General features: G+C 37.6%; 1 protein-coding gene across 1 annotated transcript; it reads left to right on the plus strand.

The window, feature by feature from the left end:
• Positions 1-1313: 1313 nt before the first annotated feature.
• On the plus strand, positions 1314-19988 carry KLKB1 (kallikrein B1; the record flags this gene model as incomplete). The annotated part of the gene is made up of 12 exons (XM_080709876.1): positions 1314-1417; positions 3647-3753; positions 6628-6787; positions 7224-7333; positions 10687-10846; positions 11582-11691; positions 11852-12014; positions 12100-12212; positions 12376-12544; positions 13931-14106; positions 18053-18148; positions 19655-19988. The coding sequence occupies 12 exons, from the start codon at positions 1314-1316 to the stop codon at positions 19894-19896; spliced, it is 1710 nt and encodes a 569-aa protein (XP_080566002.1). The 3' UTR covers positions 19897-19988.
• Positions 19989-20493: the final 505 nt, after the last annotated feature.

Raw genomic sequence — 20493 nt, forward strand, 5'->3', positions numbered from 1 at the left:
AAGCGATCTCGCAGGATCGGGTTGTCAAAATAGAGCTCAAGGTCAGAATCCCCAGAGGGCTTGGATAACGCAGAGAAAATGATGGATCCTTAAGAAAATACATGTTGTCTAAGTTGCCCAATTCCCTGAAAAGCAGTACCAAAATAGATAGAAGCAGAACCACCACATCAGGGGATGGACAAGGCTGTCATTGGAATGCTGCATGGTTAATGGACAGCTGACCAACTAAAATGAGGTGCTACCTCAGCTGGGAAGTTTATTAAGCAGACATTAAACTGGGTCTTTCAAGGCAAGTCCAGGCTCTTATTTTAAAACCAGTGAAAACAATTCTCTAATAATAAGTGGGCTACAAAGTACTTTGCAGCTGTGATTAATTCCAAACAGCAAATGGTTCAAAATTTATTTTCCAGCTCAGCATGGTAGCACATGCTTGTAATCCTAGTACTTAGGATGCTGAGACAGGAGGATCAAAGTTCACAGACAGCATCATCTACTCATTGTGGCCCTTCAAAACTTACTGAGATCCTGTTTCAAAATGAATACAAAATAGGGCTGGGGTGTAGCTCGGAGGTAAAATGTTCCTGGGTTCAATCCCCAGTATTGGAAAAAAAAATTCCTATTTAGCACATACATGCTTTTGCTTAAACAATTAAAATTACCTTGACAAGATAAATAATAATTTTTAGTTCGCTAGAATTAAACTGAAATTAGGAAAAACATTTGACATTGTATGCTAGAAAAGGGAATAAGTTTGGAATTAAAAGGGCTGAATTTATGTTCCAGAACATTTGTCAACTATGTGAATTTTTGGCAAATCTATATATTCCAAGACTCAGTTACAAACTTTCTTTCTTTTTTCTAAAAAAAAAAAGTCAGATGCATAAATAATAAAGCCTGCCCCAGTCTTCCCTGAGTTGTGAGACTATACGGTGATGTTGGTTATGAAAGTATCTTGAAAATAGATTAAATATCATTAATTTCAAACCATGGTATTTTTATAGCATGTTAAACAGGAGGGCAAGATCAAGTTAGGATTGTATTATACTGGGGATAATATATGTGCACATTATTATATAATTTAATTAAAATTCAATGAAATATTTTATACAGAAGTATCCCCCCAATTAAATCAAATAGCCATTATTTTGCTCAAATAATGATCAATGGAAGAAGTAAGAAAGTGAAGGACAATTATACTTTTATTAAAACTTGTATTTGCATCCAGCTCAAGTTAATTTCTGAATGATTATATTACAGACTGTCTGACTCAACTGTATGAGAACACCTTCTTCAGAGGTGGGGACATCACTGCCATGTATTCCCCAGATGCTCAACACTGTCGGATGATGTGCACATTCCATCCCAGGTGTCTGCTCTTCAGTTTTCTTTCAGCTAGTTTTGCTGATCCAGAGAAAAGGTAATAACTTGTATTTCATCGTGGGCAGTGAGTCATTTTTCAAAATGGTATCAGATATTTGCAAAAAGGTGAAGCATCTCAGTTTCGCAGGTGGGGTTGAGAGATCAGCTGCGTTAGAATCCTCTGGAGTGGTTCTTACAAAGGCAGACTCCTAGGCCAGAAGCTAGACCTACTGAACCAAAATGCTTTGGCCTGAAGATATGCATTTGAAAAATCACCACATTCACGGAAAGTTGTAGAAGCTAGTTATTTTCTACCCAAGGCCTCAAGAAAAATGCTTGAAAATCACTAAGTGGTTGTCTCAAAAAAGGGTCAAGAGATTGTCTCAAAGAAGTATCCAATAATAAGTCAACATTTCACCTGGATAAGAAAATATACTAAACTATTATTACACTTGTGGATTAAGAAAATATAAAATGCCATGCACTGTGGTGCACGCCTGTAATGCTAATACTTGGGAGGCTGAGTCAGGAGTATCACAGGTTCTTGGCCATCAACTTAGTGAAGGCATGTTTCAAAATAAAAAACAAAATAGGGCTGGGAGTGTAGCTTGGAGATAGAACACTACTGGGTTCAATCCACAGTAAAACACACACACACACACACACACACACACACACACACACACATAAAAAGAAAAAGAAAAAGGAAGGAAACTATAACATCAAACAAGCATTTTTTGGGGACTGTAATTGAATAACATTGAGAAAGGATAGGGCCTTTGTTTTTTCTGGTGCTGGATAATGAACTGCAGGGCTTTATGCATGCTAGCAAAACACTACACTGTGCTACATTTCCCCTCTTCCCACCTTTTAAATTTTGAGACAGAGTGTTTTGATAAATTACCTAGGGTGGCCTTGAACTTACAAACTTCCTGTCTCACCTTCCCCAGTAGAAAAGCTTATACCATGCTCTGCAAGGATAGTAATGATGCTTATAGTAAGAGTTTGAGGACCTGTTGTGTGCAGTGTGTGTGTGTGTGTGTGTGTGTGTGTGTGTGTGAAGAGAGAGAGAGAGACAGACTATGCACTATTAACTGGTAGTTTGAAAAAGTAAGAGAATTTTAAAATAGTAATTAAAAATTTATTAGGTTATGAAGATGCTTATTTGACAACAAATTTCATCTTAATTTTATTTTGATCAATATACACATTGAAATTTTTGTTGCCATATCTCTATCTGTAACTCATTTATCTTTGCTTTGGCTACTTAAGAATAATAAATTTGACACTCATTTTCAGTTCTTACACGTTAAAATATATGTGAGAATCTTCATTTTAAAAGTTGAGTTAGAGTCTAAAATTCTTGTAAATAATTAAAATAACATTGATATCAATATTAAAGACAAAAATAAGTCTAATATCAATATTAAAGACAAAAATAAGTCTTCTAGTAGATTTCATGAAATTAATAAGCAAGATAAACATGGTATATAGGCTCTACGTTTATGACTGATTTAAATTCTTAAGCAAATTAAAATATTTATAAAACAACCATTAGCCAAGTGTGTTAGCACATAACTGTAATCCTAGTGCTTGGGAAGCTGAGACAGGAAGATCTCAGATTCAGGACCAGCCTGAGCAACTTAGCCAGGCTCTCATCAACTTCGTGAGACCCTGTGTCAAAATAAATATAAGGCTGGCAGTCAAGTTCAGAGCTAGAACACCCCTGGGTTCAATCCCCAGTATAACACACACACACACACACACACACACACACACACACACACACACACACACTAAAGGGCTAATAATTATTCCTGTTTTACTAAGCTTTCAGAGAAACTCTGTTGTCTTTCAATTTTTTTTTAGTGGTACTGGGTTTTGAACCCAGGGGTGTTCTAGCTCTGAGTTCCAACCCCAGCCCTTCTTATTTTTTATTTTGAAAGATTTCTCTGTGTTGCTGAGAATCTTGCTACCTTGCTGAGGCTAGTCTTGAACCTGAGATCCCCCTGTCTCAGCCTCCCAAGTAATGGGATTACAGGTGTCCACCACTGCACTGGGCTTCATTAACTCTTTAGTATGGCTGACTTTCAATACTTAAATGAATGCAAATTTAAAAAAATATGCTGAAGTGAGGCTGAGCTGCCTCTTGAAAGTTCTTCCTAGCAAGTGCCAGAGCAACTGCACTAATTTCCTTATTCTTGGCTTCATTCAATAGTGTATAGAAAATTCCAGACATTTCCTTAATATGTGTTTGTTACCCTCTAAATGAAGCTACCTTTAACAGGTTTGGCTGCTACATGAAAGACAGTGTCACAGGAACGCTGCCAAGAGTGCATCGGACAAGTGCAGTATCTGGATATTCCTTAAAGCAATGTGGCCATCAAATAAGTGGTAAGATGTGGATGTTTTAGCAAAATTTAAGATTATAATGAATCTCCCTTGCAAAAACTTTTTCTCAAAGTCTGCACTGCTGTGGATTTTTGGAAAGGAACACCAAGATAAAAGAGATGAAGAAATATGATAGACATCAAAGAGGGAACCATATTTATCTTATCAATCCTCCTGTCTTTATAGGTCAGCATTACACATGCTTAACAGGCCTGTATTATTTAAGGTTATCAGTATAGTTTAATATTTTCAGAAAGTGATCATATACCCAGACAATACTCTCTCCTTGAATGCAGAGAAGAGGGTGAAGAACTCAGGGAATATCTCTTTGCTGAGTTCACCTGAGCGTGACTTGTGGTTCTCACCAGTGGCTCTTAACCAGCAACGACCCTATCCTTCTTCTCCCAAAGGACATTTGAAAATGTCTGGAGACATTTTGTGTTATGACAACTAGGTGAGATGCTATTACATATAGTAAGTTGAGGCCAGAGATGCTGATAAACATCCTACAAGGCACAGGACAGTCTCCCACAGCAAAGAGCTTTTCTGGCCCCAAATGTCAGTAATGCCATTGATAAGGGTTTAAGAAAACTTGTATATGATTAAGCACAACTGAAGGCCTGGGTTCCACAAATCCTGCTAACAATAGTACTTTTTAGAAGAAAGATGAAGACTAGGATGCTAGAGAACTTCAGACACAATAGAAAACTTCATATACCTGTTGCTGCTGATATCTTAGGAAAGTTTCTAACACTATCCTAAAATTTTTAAGAAGAATGAAGTACTTCTCTACCATGGCTGGGACTGGTCAGAAAAAAAAAATTCTCCCAATTGATGGGATGGTGGAATCTTAAAATAACTATAGTGGAACTGTACATCATTACTATTTTATCTTTACTGTCTACAGTTAATTTTGTAGGTTCAAATTTCATATATCACCTTTACCTCTCTCACTAACACCACTCCCCTAATATGCCTACATTTTGAGCCTTCAGTTTGAATTTCAACCAGTTAGTGAGGGATGGCAGTGCCTTAATTATAAGTATAAATATTAATTGTAATGTGAATATTAATAATAGTCAACTGGAGGTGAAATACATTTTCTTTGTTATAAGATCAAACTTATATACTAATACAACTTAGTATAAATTGTTATTTTCAATGATTATATCATATAAAAATTTAAAGAAAAAGAAATATTATGCCTTTCTCAACACTGCCTTTAAGTTATTGCTAATTTATTCCAAAAATTAGTCTTACTCACTAAACTTGACTTTAAAGTTCCTTTCTAATTTTCCCCAAACATTCTAAAGTGAAAAAAAATACTCTCAGGACATATACAAAGTCTCTAAACTCAGGGCGAGTTTTAGTAAAAAACATTTAGAGGTAGGTTTAAAAAGCCCTTCAGATAATCATAAAGAAAATTTGTGTATGTGAATACCCCATCCCATCTCTTAGACTCTTTTTTCCCTTATGTGTAGCAAAATAGGGAAAATTGTGTTTCTATAATCTGTTTTTTGAACCATTGGGGATAATTCACTTCCCTACCCACCTCAATATATTATTTTCCTGTTAATTTGTATATTTTTGTCTTTCTCATGCTTAAAATTGGTATTATGAGTTTTCCATTTTAGGAATGGAAAACTGCATAAAATTATAGTATATTTTATACTTCTAGCTATACTACCTCCTTAATAAATGTTTAATAAGCCAGGCATGGTGCTGCACGCTTATGATCCCAGTATTTGGGAGGCTAAAACAGGAGGATCATAGGTTCAGGCTAATGTCAGCTACTTAGTGAGACTCTCTGCAACTTAATGAGAACTTGTTTTAAAATAAAGAATAAAAAATAGGGTTGGTGGTATAGCTTGGAGGTAAAATGCCCCTGGGTTCTACTCCCCAGTACTGCAATAAGTAAGTCAATAAATAAATAAATAAATAAATAAATAAATAAATAAATAAATGTTTAACAAATTGGTAAACTAACAACAAAACAATAAAACAAACCCAAGAGTTTAATCTGGTTCACTGCCTGTTAAAAGAATTATATTTTTTGTACATAAGATAAATTTCAATAAAAAATAAGCTGAAGTAGATTTTAACAAACTTAAAACAAGAATGAAAATAGTTGCATCTCCCTATGCAAGAACTCTCGACATTTTAGAAGCTTCAACACAGAGGTGTCAATGGCAGGGCTTACGGAGGAGATCCGCACTCAGACCTGAGTAATTAAAAGCAGAAATAAGACAGAGATAAGAAGCTCCTTTATTTAGCGCAAGAAGTCAAAGACATCAGTTTGTCTAATAACACAAATCCCTCACACATGATCAGGGTCATTGTTAGTGCCTTATTTATTTACCACTGTCACTGATCATTTTAATGTGAAATGTTACTTGTATTGCTACATATACCTTGCAGTTTGGGAATCAAAATACCCCCCCCCCTTTGGAAAGAGGGTACTGGGATTAAACCCAGGGATATTCTACGTCTGAACTACACCCCAGTCCTTTTCATTTATTTTTTTCTGAAACTGAGTCTTGCTAAGTTGTTGATAGCTTCACTAAATTGCTGAGGATCTAAGTTGCTGAGGCTGGCTTTGAACCTGTGATCCTCCTATCTCAGTCCCCCAAGTACTAGGATTACAGGTGTGCACTATCTTTTAATGCTAGTACTCTGAAAGGAAAAGCATATTGGGTTTTGTTTATTTCAATCAGAGTTTTATAACTCAGGGTCATAATAAACATTTTAAACCCCCAATTAACATGGTGATAGCCCCAAATGGGATATTATCCTTCAAAACTACTCTGCCCAACTGGTGGTTGATGATCTACTCCTAAAAAGGTGATTGAATTTGCTCGACATGTTTCATTTGTACAGCTTGCCATCGAAACACTTATGAAGGAATTGATATGAGAGGAGCCAATTTTAATGTATCTAAAGTGAAAAGTGTTGAAGAATGCCAAGAATTGTGCACCAATAATATTCGCTGCCAATTCTTCACATATGCCACACGAGAGTTTTACAATGCAGAGCACCAGTAAGTAAAATGCATAGTGTTTGTTCGTTATAATGGTGCTTTCAGAATTTAACTGCACTCTTTATAACTCTTTTTCTTTCCAAATAAAGCCAACAGGGATTTAATACTAACTACTTTTCTGATTTGCTTTCTCAACGTTAGTATCATTTTCCTGAAGGGAATAAGTTCCATTTGGTCCACAGAGCAGTTGCATTTGTGAAATGCAAGTTTAGTGTCTTCTATCCCAGTCTCACCCTAAACTGTTCTCTGCAGAGGATGAAGAGGCCCCTGGCTCCCTCACCATCAGGGTTATTGTTCTGATTTGCCTTGTCCATTTTCCACTAAACATGGGTTATTTCAATGCCAACGATTACCTGACAGCTCTATGTACCTGTGTTTTCCTGCTTATTTGTACATTTTCTGTCCTCCACTGGTAACCTCTTTTCTTCATATCCAGGAACAACTGCCTATTAAAATACAGTTTAAGTGGAACACCCACCAGGATAAAGGTGCTGGACAACGTCGTATCTGGGTTCTCACTGAAGACCTGCGCGCTTTCGGAAATTGGTAATTGGAAGGTTTTAATTTCACCAAGGACTTTGAAATAGAGTGATTTTTCTGGATTTTCTGGATGTACCCAATCTGGCCACTAGTGTCATTGTAAGAGAAAGAGGTAGGCAGCAAGGCCAGAGATAGAGAACTCTAAGGATGCCATGCTGTTGGCTTTAAAGATGGAGAAGTATCCATGAGCAAAGGAATGCAGGTGGCCTCTGGAAGCGGAAAAAAATAAAAACAGATTCTCCTACAGAGCTTTCCAAAGGAGCAAAACCCTGCCAACATCTTGATTTTATTCTAGAAAGATCCATTTTAGACTTCTGACCTCTAGGACTATAAAATAATAAATTTGTGTTGTGTTAAGCCTCTAACTTTTTCAGTACTTTTACAACAGCAGTAATGGGAAACTACTACAGCGATAGTAGAAACAAAATTGTAAGATAATTTCTTGATGATGTTCATATCTAATGAAATGACTCTACCATGAATCAATAAAACCCCGTTGTTTCAGATATATAAGTCAATTTCATTTGAATTATCAAGACAATTGCCATGAAATTCCATCTTATTTAGCACACTATTGTTGTAATGAAATGTTATTGGAACCAAATCAGATCTACAGAGTACAGAGTTTGTGCTGTGCCAAGCCCTGTCCACGCTGCTGGTCAGGGACCTCTCTGAAAGACTGGGAACAAAGAAACAGTGTGTGAAAGAAACAGTGTGTCACTTTTCTACTGTCTTGCCTTTCATGCTGCACATTTCCTCTGTGGGCAGAGTTGTTGGTTCAAATTTACTGATTATTTAATTTTAATATTTATGTTTTTTAGTAGGAAGTTTTTGAAGCTATGGACTGTAAGATTCTGTATTCAAAAATATTGCCTTCTGGACATAGCATTTGCATTAGTACATTTCCTATTGCTATGACAATGTTTGAGACTGAATTTTTTATTTTTGTTACTAGAGATTGAAACCAGGGGCCAGGGGTAGTGGCACACGCTTGTAATCCTAGCATTTGGGAGGCCGAGACTAGAGGATCACGGTTTGTGGACAGCCTCAGCTACATAGCGAGGCCCTGTTTCAAAAATTTAAAAAGACTAAAAAATAGGGCTGGGGGTGTAGCTCGGAGGTAGAATGCCCCCTGGGTTTCATCTCCAGTACCTCAAAAAAATAGGAGTGTTCTATCTCTAAGTCACAATCCCAGCCCCCCTTTATTTTTTTGTGGTATTGGGAATGAAACTCAGGGCATTCTACCTCCGAGCCATACCCCCAGCCCTATTTTTTAGTCTCTATTTTGAAACAGGATCTCACTGAGTAGCAAAGGGCCTCACTAAGTAGCTGAGGCTGTCTGTGGTATCCTCCCGTCTCAGCCTCCCAAATGCTGGGATTACAAGTGTGTGCCACCATGCCCGGCTCACCAGCCCTATTAATTTATTTTTAAATTTTGAAACAAGGTCTCAATAAGTTGCTAAAAGTCTTACTAAATTGCTGAGGTTGTCTTTGAACTGGTGATCCTCCTGTCTCAGACTCCCAAGTACTGGGATTACAGGTCTGCACCACTAACCCAGCTCTGAGTAACTTTTTTTTTTTTTTTTCGTGGTACTGGGGTTCCTGGAAACCCTTCTACCTCCGGGCTACACTCCCAGACCTATTTTTATACTTTTTATTTGGAAACAGGGTCTCTTAAGCCAGCGTGACTGGCTTCGAACCTGCGTGATCGTCCTGTCTCCACCTCCCAAGCTCAGGGATTACAAGTGTGTGCCACCACGCCCGGCAAGTAACTTTTTTTGACGAGTATTATTTAGCTCACGTTTCTGGAGGCTGGGAAGTTCAAGACTGGGTGGCACGTCTAGCAAATACATCAAGCTGAGATAACATGGTGGGGAAAAGTGGAAGAGCAAGCAGGCACGTATGGAAGAGACAGAACACCAGAGGAAACCTTGCTTTATGACAGTCATCTCTCAAGAAACTAGTTCATTCCTATGAGAGCAAGAACTCACTCTTGTGAGAAAGGCCTCATCCATTCTTGGAGGTTCTACATCTATGACCCCAATACCTCCCACTGGGCCTCCACTCCTAACACTGCCCCCCGGGCCTAACACTCAGCATCAGTTTTGGTAAGAACAAACCATATTAAAACAATACTAGCACTACTGCTGGAATTACCTGCTGCACCTGGAGAGGACTGATGGTGTACCCTGCAACAGCCCTTCACGCTGCTACCCACAGCCTGAAAGCGCATCTCACATACCCGATCTCCAACAGTTCTGTGCTTGCTTCCTTTTTAACTTGCCAGGAGCTCACTTATTCAGTCTAAGTAAACGGCCTTTATGGAGTGATAGAATGTTTTTCAGGAAGTTTTTAAACTCTTAAAGTCATGGCTTTTCACTTCCTCAGATGCCAACTAAACCTACAGTAAGAGCATCTCTTTGATTAATTGCCCAAATAAATTCAGTAGTGAGAAGTAATTCATAGTCATAACTACACCGTTGTCCACTGCCCATAGTTTCACCAAGGATTTTTCTAGTTTCACAGATTAGAAATTAGGGCTCCTACAGGCGACTTGGTCTGCACACAGCTGACAGGCAGAACTAGAACTTGAATCTAGTCACACAAATTTTACACTTCTCTTATTTTAATGAAAACTTCTATCAACCAATCCATATATGAACTCACTATGTTTAAGACTTACTTCTCTTTTTATACATTTTCCTGCATGGATTTTGAAAGGTTTTAATATAATCACATTTCTTCCATTAATGCAACAAAACTACTTGCAATTCTGCTTAGAAAAACTCTTACCACATTACTGGCTTGGTATTTGTCCCAGCTATTATAGCCCCCTTAGGCAGCTGCAAAAATCACCATGATTTTTCTTTTTCTTCTTTCACTTTTGCTTTTTGGCAAATGCTCTCAAGGAAGAGGCTTGGTAATATTGGGTAACCTCAGAGTAGGGTAAATAAATTCAAGTCTTGGGGGCAGAATCCTCCAGTGAACTTCTAGATAACTCGAGTAATGACAATTATCTGGGAATGGGTCTCTGGAGTGACCATTTCTCTAGATTAACTACTCCCTGGGTTGTTGTTTGTCTTTGGTTTATTTTCAGAGTTCTGAAAATGTTGGTCCAGATGATGTTGCCAGTGCTGTCTTTACTTTTGTAGAGGAGATGATTTTAAGAGGTCCCCGCACTGCCACACCTACAAACATATAATGAACAAGCCTGAGAATATTTTAACAGACCTTTTTCCTTTTAGGATGGTTAGTGTTACAAATAATTAATGGTCAGAATTTCTCTAGTCGTGATGACAATGTACAGGTACATTCCACCCCATGTTGTGGACTACAAATCATCTTTCCTCTGTTCTCAGGTTGCCACATGGACCTTTTCCAGCATCTTGCATTTTCAGACATGGATGTTGCCAGAGTCATCACTCCAGATGCTTATGTGTGTCGGACCATTTGCACCTACCACCCCACCTGCCTCTTCTTCACGTTCTACACAAGCATGTGGCATGAGGAATCACAGAGGCAAGTAGGGAGGGGCAGTGTGTGTGTTACAGTTCTCTCATTGCTTGTTGAGTTTGGAACAGGTATTGTTCATATCTCAAAAGATACCAGAACCTACAGTTTAAGTTGGTATTTCTTGCCAGAGACAGATTGGTTATGAGATTAGTGGACTTTTTTACATACCTTCTCTTACCAAAAGCAAACACACCACTGAATCATGAAGTAGGTGTGGGAGAGAAAGGATCAGATATCTTTCTTACCGGTCTTAATGCTTTGTTTGAGCTTGCAGTAAAAGCTATGTACTGGCAGTATATCCCTTAAGCTATCAGCTCTAATTCTTTTCTGTTCTAGAAATTAGAGCCTGGTTTATGCTGATCAAGATTCTGGTCAGACCTCTTTACCCTTAGATAACCCACCCTTTTCTTTATATACATGGGGCTAACAGATAGAATAACATGGGCAGCATAAATCCCAGTAATTTGTTGTTTGATGTTTTTGCTTCTAATTCTTTCAAGTAAAAGGTAGAAGTTAATTATCATCCTCTTGCAGGTTATCTGTGCATATTAGTTTTCATGTGAAGGAGATCTGGCTTGATTTACATTTAATCTCCGTAAATTATTGACTCCTTGCTTTGAAGAGAGTTTCTCAGAATAATAAAACTTAGAGAGCTGCTTTTTTTTTATGTGAGCTGCTTTTGAATTTGCCTAATGTCTTTAATGCAGTTCTCTCTCTCTCTTTCTCCATTTTTTTAAATAGGAATATTTGTTTCCTTAAGACTTCTGAAAGCGGGAAACCGAGTCCCCCTACTGTTCAAGAAAACACTATATCTGGACATAGCCTTTCATCCTGCAAAAAAACTTTGCTTGGTAATGTGATTCAATAATATTATTACATAACGTGGCACATTGATTGATTTCCTAACAAATGATAGTAAGGAAACTACCCTCCAGGCACCAGCATCTTGTGTTAATGTGGTTTGTGGTTCTCTTCTCATTTTATGCCCTTTTATGTTTTCGCTTGGCCCAGAGCCCTGCCATTTCAAACTTTACCCTGGAGTTGACTTCGGAGGTGAAGAACTGAACATGACCTTCGTGCAAGGACCACAAGTCTGCCAAGAGACCTGTACAAACACCATTCGCTGCCAATTTTTTACTTACTCTAAGCTCCCAGAAGACTGTAGGGGAGAGCAGTAAGAGAGCACTCATTTGATCATTGGCAAATCATTTCACTTTTTACTGTGAAGCTTTAAGCTTTATGCTGTTCCTTTTACCCAGGTGTAAGTGTTCTTTGAGATTGTCTTCGAATGGTTCCCCAACCAGGATTACCTATGGGACGCAAGGGAGCTCTGGTTATTCTTTGAGACTGTGTAAAACCGGAGATAGCTCTGGTGAGTAGAGCCCACTTCGTCAGGGAAGTGCAAAGCGATGTCTGTGTCATTCTGACAGCTTGTTTAGGCTTCTGTAATGAATTATATATCTGGATTTCTTGGGCTGACCAGGACTCTGCTTCGCTTCTGATCGTAACCATTAGCCACCACACTCTCTTCTTAGACTGTACAACAAAAATAGACTCACGCGTTGTGGGAGGCTCGAACTCTTCTTGGGGAGAGTGGCCCTGGCAGGTCAGCCTGCAGGTAAAGCTGACATCTCAGAGCCACATGTGTGGAGGGTCGATCATTGGACGCCAGTGGATCCTGACTGCGGCTCACTGCTTTGATGGGTGAGTGATGGACGTGTCTTATGCTGCTTGTTCATTTAGAAGAATCTTTAATCAGTTTCTACATCATCATGTAACTCTTAATGGAGAAGTAGTAGTAGTAGTAGTAGTAGTAGTAGTAGTAGTAGTAGTAGTAGTATTTTGCAGAACCCAGGGGCATTCTACCTCCAAGATACACCCCTCAGCCCTATTTTTTATTCTTTATTTTGAAACAGGGTCTCACTGAGTTGCAAAGAACCTCGCTAACTAGTTGAGAATTATGTTTTTTAAAGTATTAACAACAGAATAATGAGTAGTTAATAACAATTAACATAACTAATAAATATGCTTAGTAATAATTATTAAAATAATTAGTAATTGATAACTAATAAAATAATTAACAATTATTTTATACTTACTTTTAACTAAGTAAAAACATAAAAGATTGTATATTTATGGGGTCCCATTTGCTGTTTCGATACATGTATACATCATGTAATGTTTAAATCAGGGCAAATCTTTCTGTCTCCTCAAATATTTATTATTTCTTTATGATGAAAACATTAAAAATTCTTTCTCCTAGATTTTGAAATAGGATGACTACCGTAATCTGTAGTCACCCTCTTGTGCGGCAGTACTCAATAACTTCTTATGCCTACTGAACGAACTTGGTACCCACGGATCAACCTTTCCCCCTCTTTCCTACCTCACTCATCTCCCTGACTCCTGGCAACCACCATTCAAATCTCAGCCTCTATGAGATTATCTTGAAGATTCCACATGTGAGTGTGAACACACAGTATTCGTCTTTCCATGCCGGGCTTATTTCACTGAACATGATGATCTCCAGGCTCCCCCACATTGTCACTTGATGGTGATAAAAAAAAATTCAGATCTTTGTACGAAATAAGATTACAATTTTGGGCTATATTTCATGTATTTTTTGAAATAGTAAAATTTAAATGTTCATACTTCCAAAATATAGAGAGATCTTTAAGCAAAAACCCCTCCTAATCTGACCTATCAGAGGGGACTTATTTTTTTTTTATGCTTTCAGAGGGGACTGTTTTGGATCAATATGACAACTACATAATTCTGAATTTAATCAAAGCAGTTACTTTCAGGTTTGGTGAACTGAGCTTGATTTTCCTAAAACTTCTCAAAATGGGCCAGCCACATTCTTGGATTTGTACTTGTAGCAAACATGATGTATTTACATAAATGCACATTTTCAGTGTTCTCAAGTAAATCTTCAGCAAGTGAGCACTGTTGTTGGAAAATTGCCAGGAGGAGGACTTAGTTATATGCAGTGTTTTCTTCCCTGTTCTTCTTTGAAAATGAAGGTGAAACTGAAAGGAACAATATCCACGGCAGCTTTTCCAGGCCTGAGTGTTTGTTTTTCTCTCCTAGGATTCCCTACCCAGATGTCTGGCACATTTATAGTGGCATTTTAGGTCTGTCCAATGTTACAAAACAAACTCCTTTCTCAAGAGTAAAAGAGATTATTATTCATCAGAAGTATAAAATCTCAGAAGGTGGTCACGACATTGCCTTAATAAAGCTTCAGGATCCCCTGAATTATACAGGTATGCATATTGAAGGAATAACTGTGTAGCTGACTTGTATTCATTTAAATTTTTCATCAGTTTGAAAGAGAGGACAGATCTGGAGAGACCTTTTGTTCTCTGGTTGGTGGAGTTAAGGGGAAGGTGAGAGGTTGCCAGGAAAGTGAGGAGCCTGAGACTTGACCCTACATCTCTTCTAATTAAGGGGAAAGAAATGTTAATGAGCTCTTCTGGGGAAGCATCCCACTGCATATATGCTATTATGCATATGCATATATGCTAAGTAGTAGGCATAGGAAACATCTTGGCCATCTGGGAACATGAGACTTCTTTTTGCAAGAGTAGCAGATATGTCATTGACTAGGCTTAGGAATATAGGAAGGAAAGTGGAACTAACGACTGACTTCTAGGAATAAGTTGGATTAAAAAAAAAAAGAGGACTTCCAGGAAGATGGCGACCGAGAAAAGCGGGGCTTAAGAGTCCCGCTAACAACCAATCTCCATTACCACAAAAAGAGCGCCTTTCATAGCCAGAAAACACCATCACCAGAAAAACAAAAAAAACCACCAGGCTCCAGAGAGAAAGCGGACTGAGAACAGAGCTCAGGGCCACAGAGGAGACACACGCGCCCGAGGACGCGGCAGCAGTGCCATACTGCCGGCGGCAGCGGCGAACTCAACGGACGGCTACAGCAAGCCAGGTGAGCCGCTGCGGAACAGCCAGGCGGGATCTTTCGGCGCAGACAGCATTTAAAGCTCCCAGTGGCTGAGCTCAGCACACGCTGCAGGGATTCAGAGTGGAAATCAAAACCAGAGAAGAAAAAATACGCCAGCCTCATGGCCGAGGGCGTGGCTGCGGCGCCATATTGCCACCGGCGGCGGCAGCAGCAGTGAATTCACCGAGTCCAGTACAGCTACATCTGCGTACTCAAGAACAGTGAGTCAAATTGCGGGCCACAGAGGAGAAATCGCAGTATTGGGCCTCCTGGGACTTGACCCAGTGAGGGAGTGGTGGTGGCAGAGATATCACACCATAGGAGAACGTGCAACCTGGCACCCCCCATAGTTTAAAGCAGCCTCTATCGACTCCCTGGGTCGGAGACTCTGTGATACAACCCAGTAAAGGAGTAGTGGGGTCTGAGATAATACAGACTCGAGATCCAGAGCACCTTAAGTGAAGCCATAGTGACCCAAGGGAAGAACCCAGAGAAGGCACAAACCTCCGAAATCATGGGAAAGAGGAATAACACTGGAGTAATGAATGTGCACAACCCCACAACGTCAGAACCTGATAAAACAGAAAATCAGAGATTTCTAGAAGATCAAATCAGGAAAATAACTGTAGAAATAATAGAGGTGCTTCAAAAAGAACTCAGAGAGAGCCAAAAAGAGATAAAGGATGCAATTAATGAAGTAAAGGCCTCAATTCAAAGCACAAACAACCGATTAGACCACATGGGGAACAGAATCTCGCTCTTAGAAGATGAGCAATCCAAAAATGAACTCATAGTTTCTAATCTAGAAAAAAATATCCAACAGCAGGAATCTGACATTGAAGAAATATGGGCCCATCTTAAGAGAGCTAACCTAAGAATAATTGGAATAGAAGAGGGAAAAGAAAGTGATACCAAAGGGATCAACAATCTCTTCAAGGAAGTAATAGCAGAAAATTTTCCAAATATAGAGCAAGAGGTTGATACACAGATCCAGGAAACTTATAGAACTCCCTTTAGACAGGATCGGAGAAGAGGATCTCCATGCCATATAATTGTCAAAATGACCAATGTGGAAGCCAAGCAGAGAATCTTAAAGGCAACAAAAACAATGGGCCAACTGACATTCAGAGGCAAACCAATTAGAATCACTCCAGATTTCCCAAACCAAGTCATGAGAGCCAGAAGGGCTTGGAGTAACATATTCCAAACTCTGAAAGAAAACAACTTCCAGCCAAAAATTTCCTATCCAGCAAAACTTTCTATCAAATTAGATGGAGAAATAAGAAGCTTCCATGACAAACAGAAACTGAAGGAATTTATGTCTTCAAAACCAGCGCTAGAGAAAATACTCAAAGAGATTAACTACAAAGAAGAAATAGGTAACACTCACCAGAACCAGAGAAACAAGAGTTTCCATCCAACAGACAACTAAGATTGGTTATCTGTGGAGATTCATTATTTATGTTAGTCTTTTACCTATCTCTAAGTTGTATTGTTTGCCTTTATTGTTGTTAATTTTTAGGATTTCTAGTTGGAATATTAATATACCTTCAGATATAGCATTTGGAAATATTTTATCCCATTCTATTAGTAACTGTTAACTCTGTTTACATTGTCTTTGGATATACAATATTTTTTTCTATTTTTTAGGGAGTTTGTATACTCTTCTGTTGCCTGTGCCATTGAAATCATATCCAAGAAATCACTGCCAATTTCAATGTTGTGAGGTTTTATGACCCAGATTTTCTTCTAAAAGTTTATAGTCTTAAGATTTATATTTAGGTCTTTTATCTATTTTGAGTTAATACTTGTATATGGGATTAGGTAAAGGTCCAATTTTATTCTTTTCCATGTAATTATTATTTTTCAACAATATTTAGTTAAAAGATTATTATTTCCACCACCAAATGTTCGTGGAAACCTTGTCAAAAATAACTTGACAATATAGGGAAGAATTTAGATCTAGGCTTGTATTTAACTCCAATGGTCTATATATCTGCCTTTAGAACAGTACTACACTGTTTCAATTATTGTAGCTTTATATGGTTTGAAATCAGAAAATATATATATCTGCTAGCTTTGTTCTTTTTCAAGATCATATTCCATATTAGGATAGATTTTTTTCTGAAAAATAAATATATAAATATATGATAGTTTCACCTAAAAAAAACAGAAAAAAAATATGCTCTAGTAAGAAAGAAAGCAAAAAGAAATATTGAAATGTTATCTTTAAGTTATCAAAAGCTTGGTATCAGACAAATGAAACTGTTATGTGAGATTATCATTTTTAATTCTGGATAAATTGCTATAATACTAGATGTCAACTACTAAGCCAAGCATGGGAAGGAGGGATGGGGAGAGAATGGGGTGGGGATCGGGTGGGGGCTGACTGGGCGATGTGTGCATGTATGTCTACAAAAGTTTGTATCCCACTATGATGTATGAATACAGTGCACCAATAAAATAAAATTAAAAAAAAAAAGAATTGAATAATGCAGAAAAAAAGCTCTGGGAAGACCAGAACATCATGGCTGACTTTGGCGGCAGTGCCTGTTAATGTTCATTAACTATTATTTGATCTCAGGCAACCTGCTTTTCCTCCTGCACCTCTAATTTCCTCATTTGTAGAATGGGGTTGATGATGTCTTCAAAGGTTTGTTATAATAATAAATGTAAGAGGTTAAAGCACTTTCTGAAATACTATAGACACTTTGGCTATGACCATTAACTCTTCTTCATATACACTGCAAAAGAAATAAGAAATTATAAATTCTCTTAATAGTAAAGTCAGGTTTTGAGTTTTTAATGTAATCTGGGAAATTTTAATGCTAAAAGTTCCATGTGAAAATGACTCAAATAGTGAGGGATTTTTCCCAATCACTGACCTTGAAAATTGAATAGAAAGTCATTCTTGGAACTACTCTGTGGAAAGAGGCTATGGGTAAAGGATAAGGAAGTGTTTTCAAATTCAATATCTAATAACTTTACTTAACCCAACTCTAATTTTATTTTTTATTTTATTATTATTTTTTAATTTTTTGGTGGTACTGGGGTTTCTGGAAACCCTTCTACCTCAGGGCTACACTCCCAGACCTATTTTATATTTTTATTTGGAAATAGGGTCTCTTAAGCCAGCATGGCTGGCTTCAAACCTGTGCGATCCTCCTGTCTCTGTCTCCCAAGCGCGGGGATTACAAACCTGCGCCACCACACCCAGCCAACCCAACAATAATTTTAAAATGTCCTTTCAGATTACCAGAAAGCAATATGCCTACCTTCCAAAGAAGATACAAATGCAATTTACACCAACTGTTGGGTGACTGGATGGGGCTACAATAAGGAAAGAGGTACAGTCTGATATTTTAAATATTCCTGAAGCTAACCTTATATGTTAAACCCATGGAGCAGTTCAGTTTAATCAACTTCTGTTTAAAAACTTATGTTTACACTCATGATCTGTTCCAAAATATTCATTCAGTGATTCTCAAGAAGATGGGTTTTTGTTTGGCCCTGAAAAAAATATATAAACTAATCTTTTAAGTATCTTACTTCATAATAAAAATTATTTGCTTGACTTCTCACGAAGTATAGGGCTTCTACATATCCAGAAAGCCCACTAGAACATATCTGGTCCTTACTATTAATAGTGTTGATAATTAATGGCCAGTAAGTAGTATAGGTCAGCACATCATCATCTTCTTTATGCCTAGTTCTTAATCTCTCTTTTTAAAAATTTGTCATGCACCCTTCATACAAACTGGTGAAGCCTATGAGTCATTTCTCTACTAAGGCTTTTGGATGCTTAATTAAAATATGTACAATTATAAGGAAAGCCCATTAGATTTTCATATAGTAATAAAAATATGTTTAATAAGACATGATACGGGGATATATGTGTTTCTTTTTGCTGTATTGAGTAGCAGGTTGTTTTAATATCTCCCATGACTTTAAAATAGGGATGCACTTAAATTATATCTTCAGTAATCTGCCAGACCTGTAAAGTTACACAAAAATTTCTGGGATCCCTATTGGTAACAGAGTCAAAGATGCTGTTAATACTACTGTTCATGTTACCCACATTTATAGTTGAAGCGAGTATTTGATTTCAGTTGGAGGTTAGTAAAATTAAAGATATGTAGTTTTTTTCTATCTGGGTTTAGACATGTGATTCTCTGTACGGACCCAAGTCTAAGAAATCCTGCTTATGAATACGTGGAGTATTTCAATTGTCCCTACACTTTCCCATAAACAAAATATTCTTCTCTTCCAAAATTAAGTTCCAAATAACACCATAAGAAATTATATTTGTATTATTCCTTACAAAAAGAAATAGATAGCCAATCACTCTCCATCTTTCCTGAATGAGCCCTGTACTTAACTAATTTAAAATTTTCATGTTTTTGACTAGTACCTTGAGACAGAAAGAAAGTGGAAATACCCTTTACTAAATAAATATAGAACTCTTAGCATATATCCAGGGGAATCTGGACATGGGAAGAAATTAAATTATTTGCAAATAAATTGTTCTTCATGGAAAATGTGTTTATTTAAAGAACAAAATTCTCCGTTGTCAGAGGTTTGAGATTTCAGAAATAATATGATAAATCATGGAGTGGTTAAAACACTGAATAAGAGACAGAAGTTAACTTAAGGTGCTCAGCCCACCTCTGTGCTGTTCCTCTCTCCCCCCTCCCAGTGTATGTATAACTCTCCCTTCTGGACCTTTACTGTTTTTATCCAAGAATATGACCCTATTGAAAAGTTCATTTTTCTAACTTGCTTTAAGACTTTAGTCGTATTTTCACATTTATTGTATTTCCTTCCTCTGAAGTTATATGTTGGTTACTTTATAGGTGAAATCCAAAATATTCTACAAAAGGCAAACATTCCTTTGGTGACAAATGAAGAATGCCAGAAGAGATATAGAGACTATGCCATAACCAAGCAGATGGTCTGTGCTGGCTACAAGGAAGGAGGCAAAGATGCTTGTAAGGTAAAAAAAAAAAAAAAATACACTCTGGTTTCCTTGAGGCAATTAATTTCAAAATATTTACACTTTGAAAATTTTCCAATGTATATTCCACTTTGCTTTTAAACTCAGAGACAAATGATCTAATGATTTATAAATAATCTTTTTAAAAAAAAGGTTAGATTTTAACTAAGAAAATCAATCTATCTCATATAACTTCTCCGTGTCTCCTGCCTGCTCCTTAGAACCCAATGCCACCTGGTTCCCTGGGCTAAAGCTCAAGGAAGCTTGGGATTTGCTTTGCCCTTTGGTAGGAGGAGATCTGCACTGTATTCTTGTTTACAATGAAAAGAATTACCTGACCCTGGAAAAACAGGGCATCTGCTTATCTCCGTGTCCTACCTTTTTGACTTAGAATTTTGACATATGCCACCATTTTTTTTTTTGTAAGCCTGCCCATGTGCATGATATATCTAAGGAACAGAACTCTATGTATGATAATGCTACTAAAACGTGATTAACAATAGATTTCTTTGGCTTTGGAATAAGGATATCAATTTTTTGTTGTTGGATTTGCCTTAGAATAGAAGAGGGAATAAGCTGAACTGTAACCATATACTACTCATTTGTATCAGAGCCGGTGGCTAATGGGGCCTATGAGATGTTTGCAGCTATAGGAAACTGTGTATATATATATATATATATATATATATATATATATAT

Source organism: Muscardinus avellanarius (assembly GCF_963383645.1).
Source record: "Muscardinus avellanarius genome assembly, chromosome: 14".
Taxonomy (NCBI): Eukaryota; Metazoa; Chordata; class Mammalia; order Rodentia; family Gliridae; genus Muscardinus; species Muscardinus avellanarius.